This window comes from Pagrus major, chromosome 7 (genome assembly GCF_040436345.1).
Source record: "Pagrus major chromosome 7, Pma_NU_1.0".
Classification (NCBI taxonomy): Eukaryota; Metazoa; Chordata; class Actinopteri; order Spariformes; family Sparidae; genus Pagrus; species Pagrus major.
Window position 1 is genome coordinate 6,631,018 of NC_133221.1, and position 26,990 is coordinate 6,658,007.

The 26,990-nt window shown below is 42.7% G+C and overlaps 2 protein-coding genes across 4 annotated transcripts in view; one reads left to right on the plus strand and one right to left on the minus strand.

Moving 5' to 3' along the window:
* Positions 1-21,304, minus strand: part of tshz2 (teashirt zinc finger homeobox 2) — a 107,522-nt gene extending 86,218 nt beyond the window's left edge. The window contains exons 1-3 of one of the 2 annotated variants that reach the window (XM_073469507.1): positions 21,233-21,304; positions 20,907-21,031; positions 18,757-18,819 (exon numbers count right to left, since the gene is read on the minus strand). The gene's annotated coding sequence lies outside the window, so the exon portion shown is untranslated. Of the gene's footprint in view, positions 1-18,756; positions 18,820-20,906; positions 21,032-21,136; positions 21,160-21,232 lie in introns of those variants that run through there. The other variant, XM_073469508.1, reaches the window with a different exon arrangement.
* An 852-nt stretch (positions 21,305-22,156) lies between these two features.
* zfp64 (zinc finger protein 64 homolog (mouse)) lies at positions 22,157-25,505 on the plus strand. 2 transcript variants are annotated; one of them, XM_073470369.1, is made up of 7 exons: positions 22,157-22,379; positions 22,542-22,570; positions 22,646-22,709; positions 22,814-22,960; positions 23,144-23,206; positions 23,282-23,533; positions 23,640-25,505. In XM_073470369.1, the coding sequence occupies exons 1-7, from the start codon at positions 22,358-22,360 to the stop codon at positions 25,055-25,057; spliced, it is 1,995 nt and encodes a 664-aa protein (XP_073326470.1). In that variant the 5' UTR covers positions 22,157-22,357; the 3' UTR covers positions 25,058-25,505. The 2 variants fall into 2 exon arrangements, with proteins under 2 accessions (XP_073326470.1, XP_073326469.1); XM_073470368.1 differs by having other exon boundaries at positions 22,542-22,709.
* The last annotated feature ends 1,485 nt before the right edge of the window (positions 25,506-26,990 follow it).

The following is a 26,990-nucleotide window of genomic DNA, read 5'->3' on the forward strand; positions in this document are numbered from 1 at the left end:
GAGAAGTTGCAACATTCACATTGAAGAAGCCGAATTAATCACAGAAATGATTTGAATTATCTGAAGTTCGGGAATTTCTTGAGTCATGAGTTTTTTCTATTCAGATTATAATTTTGGTTCAGTTTTAGATAAATAAAGCAACTTGAAGTGTTTTGTTGCTAAAAAAACTACTCCTGAAAAACAAGCTATTGTTCAAGGTGAATTTTAAAAAAGATTTAAAATGTGAGAAAGTACTTAGAACAGCTCGTTTAGCTACTCATAATAATTAAAATAAAAAGGTCATAAAAATGCTCTCACTGAGGTGTAAAAATGTGCACACTTGTATAAACGGTGTTCGATCCTCTGTACTGTATTCCCACCGTGGGAGTGTTGCCATGTATACACATCACATGACTTCTGGGTAATGAAGTCTGTAAAAACAAGACCACAACTTCACTGGCAGCTCTGTAAGGCTGCACTTAGCCACAGCAATGCTATGAGGTAAAAGCTAATGTCAGCATGTGAGCATGTTGATGTGGCACATTAGCATGCTAACATTTTCTAATTAACACCAAGTAAACTTGAGGCTGTGGGGAATGTCGTGTCATGTGGTTTTCCAGGACCTTTTTATCCTGACATGTGCAGTAAATGAAAAGTTAATGAAATATGAAATAAATGTTATTTAATTTGTGTTCCTTTTATTTCTTACATTGTATTAAATCTGATTAAATAAAAACTCTTCTTCATCATCTTCTTCTTTTAGTTTGATCGGTTACATTTAGTTTTGTCTTTGTCTTAAATTGTAACTCTAATCTCACTCTGGACCTGCTTAATAAATAAAACCCCTCTGTAACTCCAAGATTCTGTATATGCGAATATAATGCTGTAAACTGCAGTCCGGCTTTAAAAGTGGGTCATTACAGCAACAGCACATCCGTAAACAGTAGAAGATGGTTGAGTTGAGGGTCATTGCTTCTGTCACCGAGCTGCAGCCTCTCACTTTCTCCGCCTGGCATCCAGCCCTATAAGTCGCTGCCCTCAGTCTGGAGACTGGCTTGGCATATACAACAAAGAGAGACATGTCTGGGCTCTATTTAGTGCTTCGTGGTACAAGGCCCACCCACTCTGGCATGCATGTATTAATTTTACGAAAATGAGCTACATAACCCAAAAGTGTTCTTCCATGACACAAGTTCACCTGTTCATCCAGTTTCTCTATTTTTATCTATATTCGGAAACTTTGTGGAGACCTCCATTCTAACTTATATTTACCTTAATGTTGATTGTAGCTGACATATTGAAATAAAAGCTACGGCCTAACTCTGCAAGCTAATATTTGCCTGTTGTTATCAAGTGACTGTCAAAAAATTAATGTTAATTATTGATGGCTGACATGACCTGCCGCTGGCAACATTTGTCATTTTAACCAATGAGAGTCAGCAGTCAGCAAAATGGGCTGTCATGACAGAGAGCATCGCTGCAAAATTAGCAGGCTGAGCTGAAGGAAACTGTAGGGTTCAGTAAAGAAAGGACCAGAATTTGAGATAATTTATTTTAGTCGATGCTGATTTATTAAAATAGGCCCAAATCAGACCGATAATGATCATTAGCATTGGCTCAGGACAACTCTACATTAGAAATTTCTACATTATGCACTTTTATTACCAATAAACAAGACCAAGCCATGCTTACATCTCTGTGAGGTTGTACTGTGTCATAGTGGTGCTTTGAGCTAAATGCTTCCATTTTACGGCGTTCACCAAATTAGTTTAGTGTGCTAGCAACGTTTGTATTGCTGGTATTTGGTCATAAAGCAAAGTATTGAACAAGTTGAAATTTTGACCTGATGATGGTGCTGAATGAAAAATCAGAGGATGAAAGTTATTTGAATTCATCCTCTGATATTATCGGCCGATATCACAGTTATATCCGTATCGGCATATATATTGTAGGATAAGCGCCGGTATGAAAACTTTTTTTGGAGATTAGATTGCAGAAAAAGATGCTCGGGAATTGTATAATTATCGAAAAATGTGAAATATTGATATCAGGCTTTATTACTCAGCCCACAGATTATAAACCAGTAAGGTTCTAATGTGTACCAACATTTCATGGCAATCCATCCAATAGCTGTTGAGAAATTTTAGTCCAGACTAAACAAGTGGACTGACCAACAGACAGACCACCATCGTCCCTAGCATGACTGAAATGATTACAAAGTTGAGGCTACCCAGCAAAAGTCAGCTTTTATGTACCTGCTCATGGTACTCTACTCTACCCTGAAGGAGAGACTTGACTTTTTGTTTACCTCCCTGCTTGAACATGAACTGGTCGTTGCTGGGGCCATGCACCTGTGGAGCAGCTACTCACTATGCCCCGCTGCTGTCCACAAGGCTGTAATTTGGTTCTGGTCCATCAGTTTTTATGATGAGTGTCAGATGAGAGCAAGATTAAGAAACGGGAGATAAAAGCTCTATATCAAAGTGCCTCAACACTTTGGCACTGGCATTGGCACACCTAAAAGACATATATACTGGTGTTCTGTACCTGTATGGTTGTGTGTCAGCAGGCGCAACAGGTCATCAAAAGCACAAACTCTTCAAAATGCTCCAAAATATACTGTTCTCACAATATAAATATTTTTGGGGACGCCAGTCTAAAATAATCAGGACTTTTCTGAAGCCAGTAGTAAAAGCTTTAAGTGGTCAGCGTTGAGGGGTGTTCGGGGGATTTAACATATTCCTCCAACGTCTTCCCTAATTCTGCTTGACATCTTCTAGCGGAGGGATTGCATTGCACTGGCATCCGTCTGTGTCTGCTCCTTTTAAACACCATCCATGTGTGGCCAGAGCCGCGCTTGACAATGACGCAGAGTGATGCCCCCTCAAAAGCAGAGAGCGAGGGGATCTGTGATGAATCACGTCCCATGGAGGAAAAACGTGTTAAATAGTACTTGGACACTGCAGCATGATAATTTTCTATCACAGCAGCCTATAAGTATCTGACAAGCCCTATGCTGACTCGGCAGTCTGTTACAAAATGGCAGGCGTGCCCTTTATCTCGGTACATGTTTCACGGCAATTGGACAATCAGCCACTGCAGTGAAAATCCATAGTATTGATCGGCCTGTATCTTCTCTATAATTCTCCAGCAGGAAATCCCTGATGACAAATTATATCTGCACCAGTTTTTGATTGGTGCTTTGATGTAAGCGATCTCCAAGGGCAGACTGAGGAACTGGTTGAGGCTTTATTAACTGAGTCTAACCTGGCTCTTCCTCGTCTCACACCTGCCCAAAGCCAGACCTTCTGTCTGACAGTGCGACTGCAGGCGGTCGGTCAAAACTGCTTCGGCGACTCAGATTTTTACAGTACGGGCCACCCGACATCATCAGAGACAGGAATGCAAGCGGGTTGTTCAGAGGGATAGCCGGCTGTGAAGGTGACTGTCTGCCTCATGTGTCTAGACTTGAAAAACACACACACACATGCCAGTGCAAGCGTGACACAATAAATCTCGAATCAGATAATCGCACAACTTTTTTCCTGTTTATTTCTAGATCGGGGCAAAGTCATTGCTGTATTTCATTATGATTTACAATACTGCTGTTTTTACAAGTCTATCCCGAGCTCGTCGCTGCCTTTTATTGTGACTTTGTAAATTGTGCCGCAGTGTTAAGTTTCAATTTACAGTCAATGTAAGCGTCCATTTCACTCAAGCAGGTCGCACGCCGTTTCCCCCTGCTTCTGCCATAATGGCGCTGCTACAGTGGAGCTAGCCATCTCCTCCAATCTGCTGCTTATGAATGTAAAGCAAAGAGGTGGGAAAGGCAGCACCAGACAAATTAAATGTGATAGTGTTCTCTATTGATTCTAAACAAACACACATGCTCTTTCTCACTCTCTGCTTTCAGCACTTGATGTGTATAACGAGCCTTATCATTATGCACTATGTACTTCTGGCTTTTTTTTCCCCCAGTTGATAACCCTGACCACAATGTACTGCTCAACACACTGGAGTGCACACATCAAGAGGCCTCTTCTAATCCTGCCGGGGTACTTAGCAGACATCAAAATTGGCGCAGAACTTTTCCGAAAATCCACTGTCATAAATCCGATGATTTTTGAAAGGAGAAGGGGAGAGAGAAAGCCCTTTATTGGAGAGTTGGGTGTGTGTGTGTGTGTGTGTATGTGTGTGTGTGTGTGTGTGTGTGTGTGTGTGTGAGGGGGGTGGATAATGTTGGACATAATCCAGCCTCTGACAGAGGAGGAGGGGGAGCCAGCATCGTTTACAGAGAGGCATATGCTCCCTCCCTTCACACAGACATGAACTACAGCAAAGCAACCTTTTACCAGCCAGTCAGAGAAGGATAATCTTTCCCCTCGCAGCACAATGCAGGAGATTACATGGAGAACATGTCAGTCTGCACTGGATTTGCTAGACACTAGATCTCTTGTCCCTATCGATTTGCAGGCTGCTCATTCATGTTTTCACACGGGTCTCACAGGCATAGAGGCCAAAAGCATATGGTTGGGGAAGCAGCCATTCTTCTCTTTCTGCTCTCTCGCCCTCTTTGTGTGATGTGATTGGGCGCTTCGGTTTGTGTGTGTGTGTGTGCGCGCGCTTCACTTTGCACCAGCATTTGCACATACATGATCGCAACGGTGTCAATGTAACACCTGCTCCCGGGAAATGGGTTTTGTAATCACAGGACAAGTTAACCTCGACACCACAGACTGCAGATGTTGTAATCCCTGGTGCTATTCTGTCGCTGTTGATTTGCTTCGGCGCAAGCACAATCATCGCCCTCATTTTAGGGGTTATAGTTTTCCCTAAAGCTTTGCATTATTAATCAATTATTACATTGCACGCCCTAACACAAATAACAGAAGCTGCTTTAGTTTACACACTGCTGGACCCAGGTGGTTGGGACTTTATCATGAACAGGCTTCTTCCCTGTGTGTTTTTTTCGTAATGCATCACAGCAATTTCACTGGTGGAAACAAAGCTCCTTTGTTGTTAAGTAAAGCAGCTCAAGGAAGCATAGCTCCTTGGTTTATTGAACACATATGTGCCTAAACACCTCCACCACTTTGACAAGTTAGCAAAGCATCCCCTGACATGGTTGCCTGTAAATTGCTTGTTCCATAATGGAGCTATTAAAAGCAAAGCAGAAAAAAGGAGCGAACAGTAAACTCCTAAAGTAAGAGAACTCAACACACTTACTTATAATAGTCTAAAATATTACCATGACGACTTCACTTGAGAGATTTCTTCTATTCTGTTTCATAAAATGAAAACTCTTAATGTTATTGCGAGACACTTTGTGGAAACTTTCCTGCAGAGAAGTTACAACAAAGTGAAGCGGCAAAGAAGTGGCCCTGAATGACAAAAGCCCTCCATATTTTATGCACCTTTGAAGAGGGCAGATTAAGGCCCACAGCAGCAGACTTTGACAGAGGAGTCCAGTGGACTCACAATGCCCATTTTAAGGAGCAGAAAACAAGAAGTCCTCACTCAAGCGTTTCTTAGTGATCAATATGCTAACTCGGGGAATGCTAAAATCGAGGCGGATGCTTGACAAAGATGGATAGATTTGCACCGTCCGTGAAATGTCACTGATTCAGTGGAGGATGTCACCTCAGGATCGCTCGGCTGTGTGATAAGCCTGACACATCAGCTTGGGGTGGAAAGTGGCGTGGCGCCACTCTCTCGCTCTCTTTTCCTGTCAGAGCAGACGGATGACAACGACCACCACCGCTGCGGGTCCGGTGGGACCCAGGTAAAAATGAACGCAATTAAAAAATGGATGAGTTGCAATCTGTGGAGAAAAGTCAATGTGTGAGGTTTCGGGTAGTTAGCGACTGAGTGGTCACAGAAAAAAAAAATCATTAATTTCAAGTGAGGGTTGTCAATCTAGATTTGATAGAAACACTCTGAGCAGCAAAAAGTTGGAGTTTTTCATTTTTTTTAGATTACTTTGTTATCTAAGAGCATGTGTTTACTTGCACAGAGTTATCAAATCTCAGCTTGTTAAATTGCTGTAACATACCCACCTTTACACAGTAGGACAGGTCCACATCCCCTGTGATATATTCAGACTGACATACATCACTTTCATTTCCCGCACATCAGACACTCCTTGCTGGAGATTTCACTGATAATGGGAACAAAGCTCTGTCATTTTCCATAGATAATGTAATTGCCATAGGGAATGAAGCCATAAAGATGGCAATAAAGGTTTTAATTTTACTGCCTTCTTCCAGAATTTGACCCTCTGTGATGCCCATATTTCCTTATGCCCAGAGGCAGGCGCTCTGAGACTCCTCTCTCTATTTGTTCAAGATCAAAGGTCCGTCCAACAACAAGAAGCACTGACAGGCTGCTTTGGCATATGTTGGGCCCATCTATTGGACCATGGGGAAGGTGAGAGAGTGAGAGCCTTCTTGCTTACTATTTTCCTCATCACTCTGTCAGAGAGGCTCGTCTCGGGAGACTTTCGGCCTGTTTGTGTGGTCAAAACAAGAGAGTCACACATGGGGGAAAACAGCAATCACCAGACTGATACTTCAGACTGACCTGCAGCTTGACCTACTGTCAAATTCCCCACCTTGTTCCGTTCTGACGCTCCCTTTTGGCTGATTTTGACTGATTGGTTTTGTTTTGTTTTGCCTTTTGTTGCTCCTCCGATCCTACAGTCTTCCTGTTCACTTCTAAGCAGCGGGGATCATATCTCATATTGTATCCCAAAGACTTTGATTGTAATCCTGTTGCTTTGTGAAGGAAAAAAAAACACCAGAAGCTGACAGAAGACAAAGCACCATCCACCCACAGGATCCCGGGTAACTAATAGCCCAGGTCAGAATCTGTCCTTTTATTTATAATCCTCAACAGCATGAAATATGAAGGGGTAGATTGAGATGCATAACTTCACCCCCTTTTTTTGAAGCAGGAAGCCCTCAGACACCAAAAATGATGAAATGCTTTGGCTGAGAGGTAAACTATTAATAGACTCCTCCACCTGAAACTGTCACTGTGATCCCTGCTCTACAGCCCTGCATCCACACCAGGAGCACCTTTCAGGGACCTGTGAAGGGCTGCTGAGAAGGACTATCACATATGCTGAGGTGCACACAGCACCTACTGTACAGAGGGCATGTTTACCCAGAGACCAATACGTTTCATAATTGATAGAAGCGCGCATGTGTCAGTAGCTTGATGACGCGAAAGCAAAGTTTGCAGATATTTCATATTGAGCTGATTCTGGGTGTATAACTGCAAATCTGTTACAAAAGCCCAAAGTGTTGTTGAGTCAAACAGAGGATGATAGTAAAAACAGGCACGCCTGCATTTTTCATGGCCAACTAATTAGCCATTTCCCCTAAGAAGCACAATAAGAGCTCTTGTGTGTGTCACTGCCGTCTGCTGCACATAATGAATAAAACGCTCATTTTAAATATTTTGGGGACAACTTTCAGGATGTAAATCAGCCAGCAGTAAAGTTATGTCAGAGGAAAAGTCACTGCCGGTAGCAACCGCATTCCACAAATGATCATTTATTACCCAACACTATTTTTAAGGAGGAAAATGGCAGCCTCCCTTTGTCAAATCTAACAAGGGAATAGCTTTCAGGTGCTTATACCACTATAACTCATCTCGGTGACCTTTTGAGCAGGAATTAGGGCACTTTCATCCTTGCTCAGGTGCTTGTTGGAGTCCATTAGCATTTTTAAAAAAGTGCTACGGAGTATAAAGAAAAACAGTAAATCTTTCATTAATAGACCTAGTGAACTTTAGCATGTTGGGTAAATTATGAAAAATGACCTGATGAAGGGATGATAATGGCATTGCTGGAGACTTTACGTTAAAGCAACTAATGACCGAAAAAAAGTTGAATTGTGTGGCTTTATTTCATAACACTGTCTCTACCGTCGCTCACTGTTTCATATCAAGGGTAAAAATCCATGACGACTTCGAGCACACGCTGCAATCATGAGTTCATATTTCTTTGTTTCGAATGTTCAGTTCGTCCTTTATCATTATTCTCAGATTCAACATGCTCCTCCTTCAGGGAAATTACATAGCCAACCACCTAATCCCAGTCGTGGTGAGTGCTATTCCACGCTAGCAGACCAAATTAAACATCTGACTGAGATTGCCGAGAGAGAGACAGGACGCACACGTCTTGTAACCCATTCTCTATTTTTGAAGCTTCTAAATAATTCATAGATAAAACAAAACACAACAAATACCTTGAGACGTGTGCTACCCAGTAAGTTAATCCCACAAAATGAAATAGAACTTTATCTTGCAGCTCAAATTGAAGCAATACCGTGATATTAAAGTGTGAAAGAGAACACAAACACTGCAACAAATTACAAAATGCCAGGGGGACCAACAACAGTATTACAGAGGACGACCAAATACCATTTCATTTGAGAGTGTGGGACATGCAGTTTAATACTATCGTTATTGTCAGTAAATTGTAACATGCAAGCTAGTTGGAGTCATCACCACCAGTGTCATATATCAAATCATGAGGTAGCTGTGTGATCAACATGGGTAATTCACGGTCAGAAATATCATGCAAGCCCAGCAAAATTATGATTATAGTAAGGACAAAAAAATCAGCAGTTCCAAGTTTTGTTTCCAGCCGACCATGAAAGGCTCCCCAGAATCCTAATGTGCCAGATTGTGTTGAGATGTCATACCTTCTGCTGTCTGCTGCTCGTCTAGTGTTACCAGATTCCCTGTGATCAAAAGCATTAATCTAAAAAAAGGGGGATATCTGAGTGCAAATATCATCTTTATATGGCCATTACTTATTAATCTTTATGTTCATTCCGGGGCCACTAAGTCATGTCACCTGGATGTCCTCTGAAAGCAAACGGCCCGACACGGTGTATTGAATTACACGTTCTCCTATTTACTGGAAAAGCAGGTCTTGGAGATAACAAGAAAGGTGATATTTACTGTAGCCTGCAGCAGTGTGATGTGCCCTGCCAAATCACAGCGCAGGTGCGTTGACATGCTCCTCCATGTTGGGAAGAGGATGAGACAGTGTCGGGGATGCACGGCGGAGATGTATTTACAAGCGTGAACACTTACATACATACAGAATACAGTTATTCCTTGTACCTAAAGATCGGCGTCTAATAGTGATGGTTTAAGTGCCCTTTACAGAGGTCAAGGTGGGACTTAGCTTCATTTTTTTTAGCTCTTTTCTGTAAAGGCAGATTTTTCAGTTTTCCAGTTTAGTCATGGTGACAAACACTGCTTAGGCTCTTCTAATTCTGTCAGACAGTATACTGTGGCGGCTGTTGAGGGGTTACTTTTCCCAGGCAAGAAGCTGCTGAAACAGCAAATAAAGTAAACAAAGCAGTCTCAGAGAATTTGATGAAACCAACACAAACTGAAATGCACATAAGGTCCTCTGAATGCAAATAATAATGATGTCTTTATGTCTCCGTAATAAATGTTAATGGTCACATTTTAAGGGGAAGTCACTAAAATCTGGCCGTGGAGACAAAACTGAACCCAATTATTTGTTTAAATTATTGAGACTATTGGAACAAATGGATGAAATTATGATTGGAAACAAGTCATTTCACGGGGGGTTGTGATGCTCAAAAAAATGGATCCACTATTTTACAGCCATTTCCTAGACAATGTAATCTTATGAGGAAAAGTGTTTTTGGGCCCCGGTGCATCACGTGACATTGTAATTACAATGGCCACTGCGAAAACTGGTTTCAAAGTCTGCCGCTCTTCCTGGGGGCGCTCATTTTTGCGTTTCCAATGGCAAAAGCCGTGGTTACAAACAACTCCATTCTGTCCTGATTTGTGTTAACCCTCTGATGAGGTACTGAGCACAATGACCCAGGATCTAAAGATGGAGCTAGAAACACTGCAGTCAGTCGATCGGTCAACAAATGCATCACTTCTTGCGCAACAAAGGAATCAATGCACAAACCATCGTGCAGCCTGCAGCCTTTTCTCAAACAAAGCTCGTCTCCTTGTTGCAATAAACAGCATATATTAGTTTAGACATTTGTCAACGACTGTCTGGTTCCAGCCACTCAACTGTGAGGATTTACTGCGTTTTTTTATTTCATATGACAGTAATTTAATGTTTGTGGGGTTTTGACTGTTTGTTGGACACAACAAGCACTTTGAAGCCATCACTTCAGGCAATTTCCCTATTCTCTGACATTCCCTGACCATACATTTAATCCGTTAATCAAAGAAATACAGTGCAGATTAAGGAATAATGAAAATAATCGCTGGTTGCAGGCTTACGCCAGATGTTCGGGAATCTTTGCTGTGGCTCAGAAGGATTTCAGCTTTGGTTTTGATTGCTGTCAGATTGTGGTGATGATAAAAAAATTCACATATCACTGAAAAGAAATGTACTACTCTGATTTAATACAGAAAGCACATCACTTACGTTTTGAGGACAGCTTGTTCATTAAAAAAATCAGTGTTTTAATGAGCTGGTTTTATTGTAGCTTAAATGACTATTCATCAGTATGGAAAGTAGCAAATTAAAGTTTATCTTTTAGTTCCTATATATACATGACTTATGATACAACGACCTCTGTTGCATCAATTAATTACTTTGTGGCAACATGTTACCGTGGAAGATTTAGAGGCAGCATATGAACGAGAACACTTTATGGTTAATAAAGTGTTTTGATCATCATATATAGGACTTGGGAAACAGGTGCAGATGAAACAACTGGAACACATGGTGGAAGCCAGAAGCTCAGCACACCTGTTCCCTTCCTGCTAAACAGCCTCGCAGTGGATCGTCTCTGGAGCACAAAATAACTTCCATCTCACACACACAGCACACATTTCTCCAATTCTAATAGCACGGAGATGGAGAACAGACATTTGTCCCTTTTAGGGGCCAATAGCAATGGTGATAAATGAAAGCAGGACTCTTTCTCTATGCTGCTGGAAGATCTTAATGCATTTTCCTCTGGTCTGTGTAGACAGAGCACTCCACAGGGAGGGAGGGGAGGATAAGTAACTATAGGAGGTGGTAATGGTGTTGGTATCGGCTGGTGTTGTTTGCCCTAGCTGTATTGAAGCGATGGTCCCTGAGGAGCCTGGCACAGGGAGCTGGGTTTGTCAACCTTGTCTGAGGGACTTAATATGAAAACAACACTAATGAGAACCATTTCCATTGCTCTGTTTATTTTCAGAGATGCATTGAGCGGGGCATACACACGGCTCAGTGATCGCACGTTGCATTGCATTCATTATGGGGCCCTGGATGGGCTACTGATACATTACACACAAACACACTTATAATTGCATTTTTTTTATTGTTCAGTGCTACTTTTAATGCTGCACTGAAGCAAAATGGGCTCCATCTGACCAAGCGCAATCGTGAGGTTATGCATGCGGCTGGCGTCTTTTATCTTTTTAGAAATTCTGACAAAAAAGCTAAAAATCTGACATATTTAATAAAGAGTCAACTGAAGCAAAAAGACTATATCTAAACCCATATTGTAGATTCTATAGTATCTGAAGAGGTTCTCTCTTCATCAATAAATGACAAGCTTCAGCAGACAAGTACCATTTCCTCAAGCAAAATGAATCCTCCCGCGTCCATCTATTCACTCACAGACATGCCATTTTGAAAATCTCTCTAAAGTGACATTACTCTAGAGATTGAAACCACTATTTCATTGAGCAGAAAATTGCTATTGAATTTGGAGCTGAATAATTGGAAGCCATGTTCCAATGCAACCCGCAGAAAAGGTAGAGTTATGTTTTACTGTCACACTCAAACCAATGACATTCTGAAGCTGAGCGGCACAAATGGTATGGGTATTGTTGGACGGGACATTGCTCTCCTTTGTACATGAGCCATATCAAGCAAGGGAGTTGGTAGGCAATTTGAAAAGGATGCAATTCACTTTGATTTGATAGAAGGCCACGAATGGTACAGAAAATAATATCAGCATTTTAAGGCTACAAGCATTCAGCTGTGTGGTTACATTTGCTGTAATTGTCGACGCGTGGAGTACAGATCTATTTCCAAAATATTTGCTACCCTGAAATGTACTATACTTATACACTTACAAACGTGCAGGAACATTTTCTTTGTGCAATGTATGAAAACAAATTAAATGTTCACATGTATCTAAATAATATGTGAGACAGCCTTGTCTATACATATATGGATAATTTTCTATATAATGTCTCCTCCGTTTGAAAAAGAATTCTGTTTTACAAAATATCTCTGTACACACGAGAACGTAAATATGATTCCTGGTGTTCAAACAAGCCAGTAGGTGGCAATTAGGGTTGGGCCGATGAGTGATGGCATTGTCCATCGTCCTGTGTGCACCATACCGTTGTAACAAGGCAAGACCTGTGGACGTTTGTGACATGTGGGAGGGAATATAAAAAGAAGTTTGTTGTTGCTCAGTGTGCTAACATTATATCTCCATGTCCATGTTCGTTATTTTCTTATTAAGCCTGCCCAGTTTGGCGAACACAAGACGCTCGTTAGATTGGTGGCGGCTGTGTTTCTTTTCTGGGGTCCCCTGTTAGTGTGTTTCTTTCAATCGTGCCGTTGTTTTTTGCAGTTTCTTCTGAACGCGGCAAGTTACAGATATGTGCTGTGGAGATGAAGACCCTTTTAAACCCGGCATGGGGATGTTTCACTGCTGACATCGTCATATGCCAAACTCAATAGACATCGGCCAACCCTCGTGGCAATAAAGTCTATGTCACGGTACGTCAAACACCAGAGAAGAACAGTCTGAGCATGTTTAATGAGCGTATACTGTTTACATAAAATGTTTCGAAGTTAAGCTGTGAACTTGTAAATTAGAACTGTCAGTGCTAACAAAGAACTTATATTGGTGCTAATCAAATGTTAACAAACTGGTAGTCCGCCATTGTTGTTGTTTCTGGCTCATGCTCATTACACAAAACAACAATGGGCATGCGTAAAAAGAAATGATGACATCATTGTAACACTGATAGACAGTAAAATCAGCACTTAAATGGCCTTTTTAAGGATATTTGCATGTGAACAAGAGGCCAAAACACACAGGAAAATGTTTTGCAAAATATCTGTAGGTGTGTGTACAAGGCCTATATTATAACAATGTTAAAGGCGTCTTTACAAAATCATCATTTACAAAAACAGCCACCATTTAAGAAAAAGAATAACTGCTTCAGTGGCTCTTTATCTGTTTGCTGTATTTCTTGTGTTGAGGCTGGTGGCACTGCCTCTCTCTCTCTCCCTCTCTCTCCCTGCCCCTCCCTTCATCCAGTGATCGTTTTGTGAACCCGTTAGCCTGTCATTGGTTTAGAGACTCCAAATGACCCTGTGTTTCTGCAGAAGACTCATTCATCCCCTCCCTCTCCCTCCCCAGGCCACTGGCAATACTGATGACCACCAGAAAGACACACACACACGCACGGACACACATGCTCCTTACATTAGCGCATGCACGCACACACTCGCACGCACACACTGCTGGCTGCTGCGGTTTGCTGGTGTAATGTGCTTTGTTGTGTGAAGGTATCAATCAGAGGGGAGCAGATTATTAGAGTGTCTGAAAGAGATCAAACAATGTTGCCGTCTGCACCCACACATGGCTGATTTACAGGCAGGCTGATAAAGTACTGCAGCTCTCTGTCAGGGGCTACATGACGGCTCGCCGCGCTCTTAGGATAAATTATTGCAGAGGCCCGCGGTAATGTCTCTCCACCTAGCAACCAGCCGCCCCAGCCGCTGCCAGGGGAGCCCTGCCTCGTCTGCCATAATGGCACTGTGTCCGGGGTCAGCAGTTACTGTATCGTAGCAGGGTGGGAGGGATATATACACACACATATATACACACACGCTTGAATGCATCCGCGTGCACGCCTGCGCACCGTTTCTCGTTTGTCTCTACACCTGCCATTGGAAGCAATGCCAAAAGACACTCAGGGATGACTGCAGGAGGACTGAGTGGACACAGGGGAGGTGCTGATGTCTCGCTACAATTTTGCAGGAGAGCAACATTTTGAAAAACTGACGCCAAGGTTTCAAACAAGACAGTGCTCAGAGGAGGAGGGGACGCCATTATAAAAAAATAAGGCTTGGCAAAAACATTATAGAAAACCATTTGTAACACTAAGTCTGATCCCACTTATGTGATTGGCCGAGAGGCAATTCTACAGACACATTCTTTCATACTAAGCTGTCTCCAAGTGTCTCTGTCCTTGTGTCAGTCTAGGCCTGCACGAAAACAACCACAGCCTGATTGATAAGAGCCTAATAGGGACATTTCTATATACTGCTGTTTATATGACAAAACAGAGTCTATTTGATCCACTTCCCAAAACAAGTCTACACATTCTGAGCTGTGCTTTCGCAGACAGCGACAAAGATAGATACATAGATAGATAGGCAGAAATCAAAATGAATAAGTCACCACCCCGAAGTGGATTTCACTTACAGATGATGCATAACTATTTCATATCCCGCTGAGTTCTGGGCCCTTTATTTACTCAGGATGGCATTTCTTTCCTGTACACTGAGCAAGGTCAGAGAAAGTAGAAATCACCCTGGAAATTGGCAGGGAAGACACAGGGCTGCAAAAAGAGTGCAGAAAAACTATACTGAGATGCTAAAAGATAGATGCTGTCGATTGAGTGTAATGAATATTTTACTGAGGCTTTCTCCATTAGAGCTTTTCAACGCTATCTTTCTATATAAAAAAGATGGAATGCAAGAAATAAAAACAAAAACAAATAAAAAATACATCTTTTTCTAGAAGTAAGGTGCTCCACAGTCAGGAGTTCAGAAACTGGCTTTGGCAAGCCGTCTGCCATTTCAGTAGGGACTGGGTGATCGCCTTCTCCCTGCCCCCTCCCCTGTGTTATCTCGCTCAAAGCAGTGCCATCCCTCCATTGTAATAATGCCGCTTCCCGGCAGCCCTTGGAATGACCTTTCTTTAATTAACTGCATCTTGATGAGCAGATCTACATAGAATGTGAAGGTTAATTAATGAAGTATCACTGCTTAGTCTTAAAACCATCACCTAGCGGATGACAGCCTGCCCACCACTCTCAATTTTACCCCCCGATCTCATTAGCAATGGTAGGCCAATGGACAGCTCTGCTCTGGCCAGTGGATCTCAAGTAAATTGTATCAAAGACAGGCCGCTTGATATCCTTCATATGGCTACGTAAGACCATATTCTGACTATACACTTTGAATAATATATGAGAAACGCACACAACTACACACACACATTCTTGCATCACATAATGTGTTCATGTTTTTTTCTCTGAGGTATGAATGTAGTCAGCAACCCCATAAATAATTCAAATGAAGGTAAAATAATATTTCAATTAAGATCCATGTAATCTGTTTCCTGCAAACAAATACATGATGCATGGTGATGGATAATTCTTGTATTATTGCACAGTTTCATCTTGATAAGCCTTCGGTTTCCGTGTGATTTCATTTCAGGGCGCATTTTAGCGTCGCTTATCATCGCAATTTGGAAAGAAGATCCACATTAGCGAATGTTGCCCAACTACTAAAAGTGTCTCCGTGTGGCAGCTTAAGCTGGTAAAAGATGGGACGATGATGATCCAGGGTCTACGGTTACAGCACATTTCCCAAAACTGGCTGTGCTCACGCAGCTTTTTGTCTATCTATAATCTATCACAGTCGAGGACGAGGCGAGCCATCACCTCAGTATGCACAGCACTTAGAGCACAGACACTAGGTGGACATGTGACACCATCCATCACCATGGATGCTAGTTTTTGTTGCTGTTGATTGCAAGGTTTCCCTCCTGGGTATCACAGGCCAGGCGAGCCACCTGGGCTCATTTACCTTCCCACCTGGCCTGGACATTGGAAAAATTAAACTGAAAGTATCCAAGATTACTATCCTGGACCGGGCTTTCTGGCTCCTCTCCTGTTGAATGGGTGCCTCGGTCAAAAGGGGGATGATTTTAGGATTTATTCAGATTTTGCATCCAATTCAATATTGTGCTGTTCTGTCATTATCCTGCTACGCGTCACCTTGTAGGCATTGTATGCAGCTACACTGACACCTGACAACTTCACTGAGTGACTCTGCTGCAGCATATACAGATGTGCATGCAGATCTCCATCAGGAAACACTGTTTTCTCTTTATCAGTATTTCTCGGCTCTGAGAGTAATGACAGAGGCTCCCCGAGTAACCTTGCTTCAGCCCTAAAGTCAAAACATTAATGCATGGCTTGACTTCGGGTAGCAGTGGAGGCACAAAACAACTTCCACGAGACAGCCGGGTTTGACAAGCGCTTGTTTATCCTTTTTATCCAATATCTGCAGAATAAAAAATAAAATATGACGGATATACCGTGGCCATCTGGATACAGCGAAGCCAAAAGCAAAGCTACCAGTCTCTATTTGTGTCTGTTAGCACTACAAAGTTATTGATTCTTATCATTTAGCACTACAACCTTTTGACAGCAGACACAGCCAAGTATGTAAAAGCTGACATGGCTGACTTCATGACAAGCTAACAAAGAGTGATACCCCCCTGCTGTCTCTCATTGCTGTCTGTGTATTTATAGAATAGAATTCAATAAAATACAATAGAATAACATTTTCTCTTCTAGTGCTACATCTATACCTTATTTATATTCAGAATGACAATGATTTCTAAGCCTCATTTACGGATCCCAGTCATGAAGAAAGACGGAGTGAAATTCCATTTTGTTTCTCATAAATTGTTAAGATTTTGTCGGCGTAAACTCGACCCCTAATTGGTGTAGCTTTTTGCTACCACTGATACGCTGTCACAGCGTCACTGATGACTGTCAGGTAAACTTTTTTATATAGAAGTATTTCTCCATTGAAGCGTCTATCTGATTTCCCTTTCAGCACCTCGAATGACACCCCACTAAAAGCTGGCACAATACGCTTCCCGCACACAACGCTGTCACCAAAGACAACTTGGGAGAAGCGAGTGTTTTGAGAGTTTGAAACAAAATAGCTGGTGCAGCATTTCCCCATTTCCGTCTGAAATCCTTGACACCAGAGGATTTACAGTGAAGTGAAGTGAGGTGGGTGCTGTATGGAACGAGCTGTGGGGGCTGAGTTAGCTGGGGCGGGCGGGGATGAGTGGGGGGGGTCCTCGCTACACTCATGCTGACAGGGATCCTCCCTGTAGCGCATGCTTTTTTTTCCATTAGTTCCTTACTCACTCTCTTGCCCTCCAGACCCGCAGAGTGAGGAAGATTTAAGTGGCCAGTCAAGTGAAATCCCCAAGGTTTGGCAGGTGTGAGGTCTGGCTTCATTATCTACAGACACCTCTGTCCAATTATGAGCCTTTCTCCCTCTGTGACGATGATGATGCCGCCGTGTGAGTGCAGGTGTGTGCAGGTCTGTGTGTGTGTGAATAAGACAGCCTCATTGTTATCCGTCTAACTATCAAGATTCCCTCCTCCATCATGACATCACTGACAATTTCACACAAAAAAAATCCCTGTGCACACACACATTTGCGCACACACATCTTTTGTTTAGATTCAGCTCTGTAGATCTGTCTCAACCCAGACTCCTCAGTGCATGTATTCATTCCCTGCTCTGTTCTACTTTACACCTGAAACCTACTTCTAATAATGTTAATGGTCAGTCCCCACCCAGCGACCATAATTAGGACTCGCGATGAAGAAAAGCGAGGAGCCGCAATAAATTACACACACAACCATCCTGCGATCAAAAGTCTCACTGGTTTTGATGCATCTCCACGGCTTCTCCATTTTGCTGACCCACTGGTTCCAAAATGTCAGCGACTACAAACTGGAGCACTGCCTTGGAAGCTGCTACAAACAAGCATTAGGTCTCTTTCTTCAGCCTGATTTTGGACACCCCCTGCTGACTCTACAGCAAAGTACAAGGCACCTACAGCACCTTCCTCCCAAAGCCACTAATAATACTTCAGTCTTTATAGAAATGCACTTTTAATTAGGAGACTAGAAAGCAAATTTTTCCAACTCTTACATTAAAATTTTATATACTTGCCTGCATTAATATGCATGCAAGCTTCTGTATCAGCAAAAACTTAATCCTTAACTATAGCAGAAAATTGTATACAACATTAAAAAAGGGGTTGCAATTTTGTCTTCATTTAAATCTGCATGTTTCTGAGGGTTGAATGCTCTCCTCCCAAAGCTACGGCCTGCTATTGTCTATGAAGCCACATGTACCCTCTAGTCTCCGGTTAGCCTGCACTCATCTGCAGCCCTATCATCTGCATCAGTTGGCAGATACAAAGAGCATAGCGCTGTTTTGCGTGTGAGCATGTGCGCCTTTTGTGTGTAGCACTGCTGCACTTGGTCGTGCGCGCAGGCCTGTCCGTGTGTACACCGTCTTTTTATATGATAAAGTGGGAGTGTTGGAGGCATCTGATGGTTCCCAGACTTTGGCTCTGTTTTATCTGATGCTGAGATGGCAGCTGTTGACCAAAGGAATTCATACATGTGTGTATAATTTGTCTTATGGCTCAAAACAAACCCGGTACTCCGGACATCTTTTACCCATTCAATTTGACATGACACAAACAGGAGGTTGCTATGTGTGTTTGGTTTCTGAGTTGCTTGATTATAATTGCAGGGCGCTCTATAAATAGGCTAGACCGAAAAATCTAAGCGCATTACGCAGTATTTTCTCAAAACTGTATGTGTAACAAACTATCAACACACTTGAACCAATGTGGGCTGAAGCATGTTGCAGCAAAGCTTTGAACTCACCATTTTATTTGCTTCCTCTTAATGATAATAATCTTAGGACTGGCAGCGGCAAATGAGCCTCCCCTGAACCGCAAAAGGAAAAAAATGACATGAATTAATAATGAGCAAAATTACTCAAACTCTGCACACCACGACCTGCCGCAGCACGGTGAGCAACGGGCCCTAAGGTGACAAAGCTAGATAAATATTTTATTTCTAAATATGATTTTGGGGTCCTGAGCCTGCTGTCTGACAATCCTGCACAGGTTATTGCAGCACATGGCGGAACCATTAAGCTAAAAGGAGACTTGGAATCTGTCTGTGGCTCTTGTCTGGACTCAGAGATCAGGTTTATGTGTAGCAGCCAGCTTCTGAGGCTTGCGTCTTGCCAGTGGAGTGAGTCGACGGTGTTCTTTGGGTGCCCTCAGGTGGAAGCCTGGTATAATTGCTGTTGACAACCTACAAGTCATTGTGCAATTAAAGCATCTGCCGCTCCTGTGTGGCAGCGGGCTGTGATGCCTTGTGACAGCTCGTAGCCATTAAGCAACTGTAAGCAGCTGGCGTGCCTCGGTGGGGGAAAATAATGTGACAGAGGCACTCCCCCCTATTGTTGCCCTTGTCTCATTGGGGAAAAGAGGGACATTACATCACTCACTGAATTCTCGGGCGTCTGAATGGGAAAGGGGCACGTCTACAAATTAGAATTGGCAGAGCTGGATGTCCAAATGATACTTTGTTTCTGAGTACAACAGATGAAAAAGAGCTTATTGTTTAAAAAGATACAAGAACTGTAGCGAAACGTAGCACGAAGTGTACTTTAGAGCTGCAAAGATCAGTCGCCTAATTGATTAGTCGATGAAAAGAAAATTAATTGCCAACTATTTTGATACTCGATTAAAGGTTTTAGTCATTTTTCAGGCAAAAATGTCAAACATTTGCCGGGAATAGCTTCCTAAATGTAAGGATATGCTGCTTGTCCTTGTCATTTATGATAGTAAATGAAGAGTTTAGGTTTTGGACTGTTAAAAGAGGCAATTTGAAGACGTCACTTTGGGCTCTGAGAAATTGTGATGAGGATTTTTCACAATTTTTTGACATTTTTCTAGACTTAACGATTAATCAATTACTCATGAAAATAATCCCTAGATTAATCAATAATGAAAGTAATCATTAGTTGCAGCTCTTGTACACTTTGGCATTGCTGTAAATTAGATCTTACAAAATTAGTCAACTGATTGATCAGTCAGTGGACATGCAACGATTTTGATTGTTGTGCAATTTTAAGCAAAATTGGCTAAATTTGAGTGGCTTAAGCTTTTTAAATGTGAAGATTTGTGGCTTTTCTTTTTCTTTCTATGATAGTTAACTGAATATCACTGGGCTGTGGCTGTTTTTCATTCAAAAAAAGCCATCTGAATACATCAACTTGCCTTCTAGAAAAGGATGTCGGGCATTCTACACTATTTTCTGACATTTAAGAGACCAAATGAATAATCAATTAATTGAGAAAAAAACTTTTGTTACAGTCCTTCTGGGAATATCTGTAATGATGTACCTAATGGCACAGATAAAGCCTCGTAGTGGAGTGACTAAACTGCTCAATCACAAGACTTGCTCGTTGAAGAGGGGGGAGAAATTCTGTGAAAAACCAGATTTACAATTTTTTTGATTGTAAAAATGAAGTCTAGATCAAAGTAGAGCGCATACTGGCCCGTTCTCCACTGCTGGTGGGGGGGGGGGCTGACATAAGTCTTTCTTTAATTAACCCATCCCTGAGTCATTTGTCTGTCACATGTGAATGTCGTCCCTTGATGTACGTTTAACTGTACTGAGTTCGTGGAGGATTTATGTGCATACGATTTGCACGGTCTTCGGTCAGATCTAATTATTTATTTACTTATCTCTTTTTCATGTCTTCTCTTCTTCGGGACCGAGTCATCAATTTTCAAAATGCCTTAAGAACACAGTACTTTCCTACAAATATGACATAAACTGTTACCATACATTTATCTGAATCTACGGGGACGATCCTGTCAGAATCAAATTCAAAGACAGCAGTAATCAACTAGTCAGATTCATGTGGGCAGGCCCTGCAGTGTGTGTGAGCGTGCCTGTGACTGTGTGTGTGTGTGTGTCTGTGACTGTGTGTGACTGTGTGTGTGTGTGCGCACCTCCTGTCTGTCTCAAGGATTTGCTGTTTCAGCAGGGAAGGAATCAGTCCTGTGCCTTTGCCATGCAGGAAAGTCAGCGTAAGGAAATTCCTGAGCTTCACAGTGGCAATCAGGCAGTTAAGGACCTGCCAGTGAAAATGGAGCTGTACGTCAGTCACTTTCATGGCTTATTCACACTAGCACAACTGCTCTGGCATTAAAAAAAAAAAGAGGCATTCTCATTCACTCACCTCCACAACCCAGTAAATTGCCCTTACTTGAAAGATGGTGGAGTGTGTATATTTAATTTAAGTGCCCTACAACAACTGCTACATCTGAAAACCTACCTCTCATACAGAGAAATGCTCTGTGAAGCTGCTGCAGGTGCCACAGGAAGTGCTAAGGCTATATTTTGAAATGTGCTAATGTTGCACCCAAGGCCCTAGGCTAGTAACTCTCCAACTGATATTAGACTGGTAGGCTAACGTCGTTCAGAATCACATATTTATATATTTTAACAAACTAAAAGTGTATCTATAGCTACATGTTAGCCTATTGTGGGCCACATTACTGGACTTCCAGGACGACAGGTGGCAGTAAAGATGGCGGTCTTGCTAGTCTTTTTTTTTTAGAAACGAAGAAAACACGGTAATAGTTTAGCTAAATATTTTAAAATCGCCCAAACTTATGTCACTCCCGGCCAAATGTTGTACGTTTACATATAAAGGTTTCTATGATTAGGACTTTTGTTATTTTTAAAAGAGTTATAAAAGATTTCGACAACTAAAGTGTCCCACTCACAACAATGGTAATGCTGCTTTCAAGTACAAATGGATATCCTGGTTCACTGCAATCATTTACTAGATAACTGGCCCTTAATAAATGATGATATTATTATATCATCATTATTTATAACTTATTGAATCAAGACAGTTTAAGGCAGCTTAATACACTGGCAGAATACAGAGGGAGAGGATAAAACTCCCGATTAGTAGTTGATGTTTTAATTAGTTGACCTTACAAACGACAAACAATACACTTGACAGTTAAAAGAAAAAAACAAAAGATAAAAAACATGAAATCTAACAGCAACATTAAGTGTGAAAAATTAGTTTACAGTAACAAAAAACGTCCCTTTTATCGCATTAACTACATGCTCAGTTGTGGTAATTTAGATTTGTCCCATACTATTAAACGCATCATATGACGTCACGTTGACGGAACGCATGCTTGTCCCGCTGCCGCAAACCCCACGTAGCATGTCGCAAAACCGATGTTTGGTGTTGTTAGAGAAGTAAACTGTCATTGCCATTGATATCCAGACCGCGATGGACTCCACTGTTTAAAATATGTTTTAGTTTCGTTAAATGTATCTCCACTCGAGCCGGTACAGTCTAACAACAAGATGGACGTCCCTGTAGGCTTGTAGGAGCCAGGAGATGAGCTGAGCTGCAGCAAAACAAGCTCGAAAAATGGCAACATACAACGCCGAAGGTAAAGGAAAACAGTCGTGAACGAGATCCCTTCCTAGACGATATCTCTGACGTTTTATTAATGAGTCTGAGTGGTAATAATGCATCCTCTTGTTGGCTTCACATTCAAACAACTTCCTGTTGAAATCATGGGTGTCTGTTTTGTGTTTTGTGCCTTCTGAAGTCGCTGCAGGACACTCTGTTGTGGTGGAGGTGAGCCCAGATATTCACATCTGCGGCTTCTGCAAGCAGCAGTATAATAATTTTGAGGTCTTTCTCGCCCATAAGCAAAATGGATGCTCCCTCCCCAGCTCTGACCCATCAGCCACCACTGCAACAACAGCTCTCACAGGTTAAAACACCCACATATTGTTGTCAGCCTGCATGCAACATTGATTTACAGTCTGCTTTTTCTCTCGTGCACTTGACTACATGTCATGTTCTTGTCCTGCACAGATTCCAGCGCCGAGTTTGTTTTCGAGGAAACCTACCAGACCTGTGTTATGAGAGGTGTCAAAAAGATTCTGACCAAAGCACAGAAAACACCTTCCAAAAAATTAAAACCTTCCCTGACTTCAAAGAGACACACCTGCTGTTTCTCAGGTCGGTGCCTCTCGCCGTTTATGACTTTAACACATTCCTTCCTTTTCTGCAGCCGAGCGAGGAGAGAGCTGTACTTCCTGCCGGTCAAGTCCCGCGTTATTAACTTTTATTTATTTAGATGAACTTTCTGCAAGCACGCAGGCTGCGCACACCTTGTAAAAGCACATTTCTGTTGATCTGCAGGTTGCACTTTTAAGACACAGTATGGTCAAAAAGACATGGAGCGGCACCTCAAAACCCACACCGGTAAGTCAGGACCTTCTGCATGGTGATTGATTTTTCCGTGTCTATGTCAGACGCTGACACCGAGTTGTTTTCCAGGTGAGAAGCCGTTCGAATGTGAGCTGTGCCACAAGCGCTTCAGTCGACGGGACAAGCTCAACGTGCACAGCCGCTCGCACACGGGGGAGAAGCCGCACAAGTGTAAACACTGTCCCTATGCAGCAGCAGACAGCAGCAGTCTGAAGAAGCACCTGCGTATCCACTACGACGAGCGGCCCTTCAAATGCCAGATCTGTCCTTACGCCAGCCGCAACTCCAGCCAACTCATCGTTCACCTCCGCTCGCACACTGGTGGGTGTTCAGAGGTTGTCAGCGACTTATGGGATGATGTTTTTTTTTTCTCGGCCGCATTGACAGACAGTCATTTTCTGTTTTTGTCTTTCCATTTATTTCCAAGGGGATGCACCTTTCCAGTGCCAACAGTGCGACGCAAAGTTCAAAATCAACTCGGACCTGAAGAGGCACATCCGGATTCACTCCGGCGAAAAGCCATACAAGTGTGACCTTTGTGACTACCGCTGCGCCATGAAAGGCAACCTGAAGTCTCACAATAAGATCAAACACAGCACTGAGAACTCCTTCCACTGTGCGCACTGTGACTTCCAGTGTGCCAACAAGACTGCCCTGCGGCAACACTCGCGAGAACACCAACCCACTCAGCCCATCCAGTGTTCCAAGTGCACTTACTCGTGCTCCAGCAAGGGGGCGCTCAAAGTCCACGAGAGGATCCACTCGGAGGAGCGTCCCTTCAAATGTGACTTCTGCAACTTTTCCTCCAAGCAGCGCAGCAACCTCATCATCCACAAAAAGAAGTGCCACTCGGATACGCCGGAAAAGGGCAACGGTGGGAAAGGTGGCAGAGGTGGAGGGAAAAGCAGAGGAAGTGACTCCCCGAAGCCGGTGGACTCCAGGTATCGGGCCAAGCTAGATGCAGCTCGAGCTTTCTGCTGTGACTCGTGTGACGCTTGCTTTGTGAGGGAGGACTCCCTGCGCAGTCACAAGAAGCAACACAGAGACACTCAGAACGTGTTGCAGCTCCAGCTCTCCAGCCCGGCTGATGCAGTCAACTTGGTTCCTATGGCGACATCACAGAGCACCACCCAGCTGGAAATTCCCATCACATCTGACTCAATGGCTCCTTACAGCAGTGCACAGCTCAAAATCATTGTATCTCACCCCCTCGGCCAGGAGAACTCCTTAATTCCAGCCGGTGTGGACAGTCAGAACAAGACCAGCATGGTTCTGCTAAGCCCAGAAAGCCAGGACATGGTAGTCAACTCCATGATCCAACAGGTCAACCTGTTAGCGCCTATGCAACCTCTCGTGTCCTCCCAGACTGCAGAAGCGACCCTTGAACCCCACACGGTCCTGCTGACGCAGCTCAACCCGGACGACACCAACAACCCGCTCCACCAGGCCCTGCTGCAGACAGCCATAACCACTCAGGACTCCAGCAGCGGCTCGCAGACCTTCATCACAACCTGCTCCGAGCTGGAGGGTCTCAACGCCTTGATCCAGGAGGGTGGCACCGAGGTGACAGTAGTGACAGAAGGCAACGGCGCCATGGTGACCGCAGCCGCGCCCGACATGGTGTGCGGTCCGTCGGAGGACATGTCCAAGCCAGCGGGGCCAGTCGCGGTGGAGGAGAGTGCCTTACCCAGTGAGGAAAACACGCTGCTGGTGCCAAACATCAGCCTGGGCGGCCAGAATGTGGTCATCCACGGCGTTCCCCTGATAGTGACTACTCAGCCGCAGCAGAGCGCGATAGAGCAGCTCTCTCCTCACACACTATACGCAGACTCACACACACTGTAGGGCATCCCACAACGAGCAGAGGGTTCGGTGTGTTCTGAAAAATGGAAAGACTGTAACTGCATCATAAGCTATTTCTTTGCCAGCAAGAACTCGTAGGCCGTTAACAGCTAGCAGCTTCTGTTTTCTGGCAACTTAATCATTAACCACTGTAGTAACAATAATGTTGACTCTGGAGACATATTTGTTTTCAGATTTTAGAATAATTTATTGTCGTAGCGCAGTAGCTCGATCCAGAAAGTGTTGTCGTGTTTAACATTGAATAACTTTTTTGAATGTGAAAAGTTGAGCATTGGGTCATAATTTCATAAACTCTATTTTCAAAGTGTCATTTTTGGAAGGCATCGAAAATTAAGATAAACCTAATTTCCAAATAAATTATTGATTTAAAATAAGGTTTATTTTCATGAGAGGAATCTTCAGAAGAGGAATAAAGTCTGAAACAAAAGGACGTGGACGTCTCTGTGCTGTGGATTTCTCCAGATTGTCCATCAGGTGGCAGCAGAGCGGTGAGATGAGAGGCGGGAGTTCACTCTGAGTGGTGCTGTCTTGTGTTGCGTCTACATATTCTCTAAGTGTAGCCTTTTATTAAATTAATATTTTCAAGTCCTGATTCAGAAGTAGACATCAGTTGTGGAAAACATTAGACAGCATATCAAGGTCTTACTTTCTAAAAGCCAAGTTGCTCTCAATAGATTTTTTTTTTCTTCAATAAATGGCCTGTTTTGCTTGTGGCTATCTATTATTGTGGCCATTTTTTTACACTCAGACTTCAGCACTTAGTACTAGCAGAGACCGAAGGCTGCAGCGAGTCGCTTATGAACAGTTGGCCATTGATTTCTTTCCTCGTCCCTCAGCGCTAATGGCTCGACTGATGCAGACGCCTACATTTTCTCTGGCTCAGCGTGGCCACAAAACTCTGATGACTCAGAGTTGGTTTGCGTTTGAAAAAGGGGAACTGTCCTCAGCCGGAAAAGGAAATGGTACTCACAGTCGATAGTAAAACAATATTAAGACCATGACATTTTTGTTCTTGAACATTTAGAATATTTATTAGATGTGGTGATCACTCATCTTTTACATTATATATGTATTATATTTTTACTCATCTACACACATCTGGCAGTCGTTACGTCAAGTTACTTCACAGATTAAAGAAATTATTTAACATTTTGAGAAATAGCTATCAAAAAGAAAGCTATTTGCTTTCTTTTTGAGAGTACATAGAAAATGTATCTCTCATATCTGTATGTTAAATATGAATCTACAGCCAGCAGCCTAGTTAGCTTAGCATAAAGACTGGGAAGGGAGGAAAATGGCTAGCATGGTTTTGTCCAAACGTAATAATAGTGAACTGCAACTTGTAGTTTTTAAACTTTTTAAAAAAGTTTCTAACATACAAGACATCATGTGTTTAAATGCTTAGCTTGGTACGACTCAGGCAATCTTTCTGCGAAGCTAAGCTAACCGTCTGCTAGCTGCAGTTGTTCAGATATGGCACGCACAACAGAGTGGTATTAATCTTTACGCCTAACTTTACAAGAATTGGAAAAAAGCTTATTTTCCAAAATGGCAAACTAAATACATGATTAAAGCAGTGGATTTTTGAGTCTCATTGCCAACTCTTTGGGATGTTGGGAAGTTTGTTCTGCTGCCAACAATTAACAACTAGCCATACCACAACTTTAGGAACATGAAGTGAGTGAAAACTGATAAACTAGCATAAAGACTGGGAAGGGAGGGAAACGGCTAATGGGGTTCTGTCCAATGGTGACAAGAGAGACACTGCAATTTGTAGTATCTTTTAAATTTCAGTTTCAGGCAAGCTAGATGATGTGTTAGATGATGTGTTAAATGCTGAATTTTAATGGAGGTTAGGTCAGGCTAGCTGTTTCCTGTTTCCAGTATTTCTGCGAAGCTAAGCCAACTGCTGGAT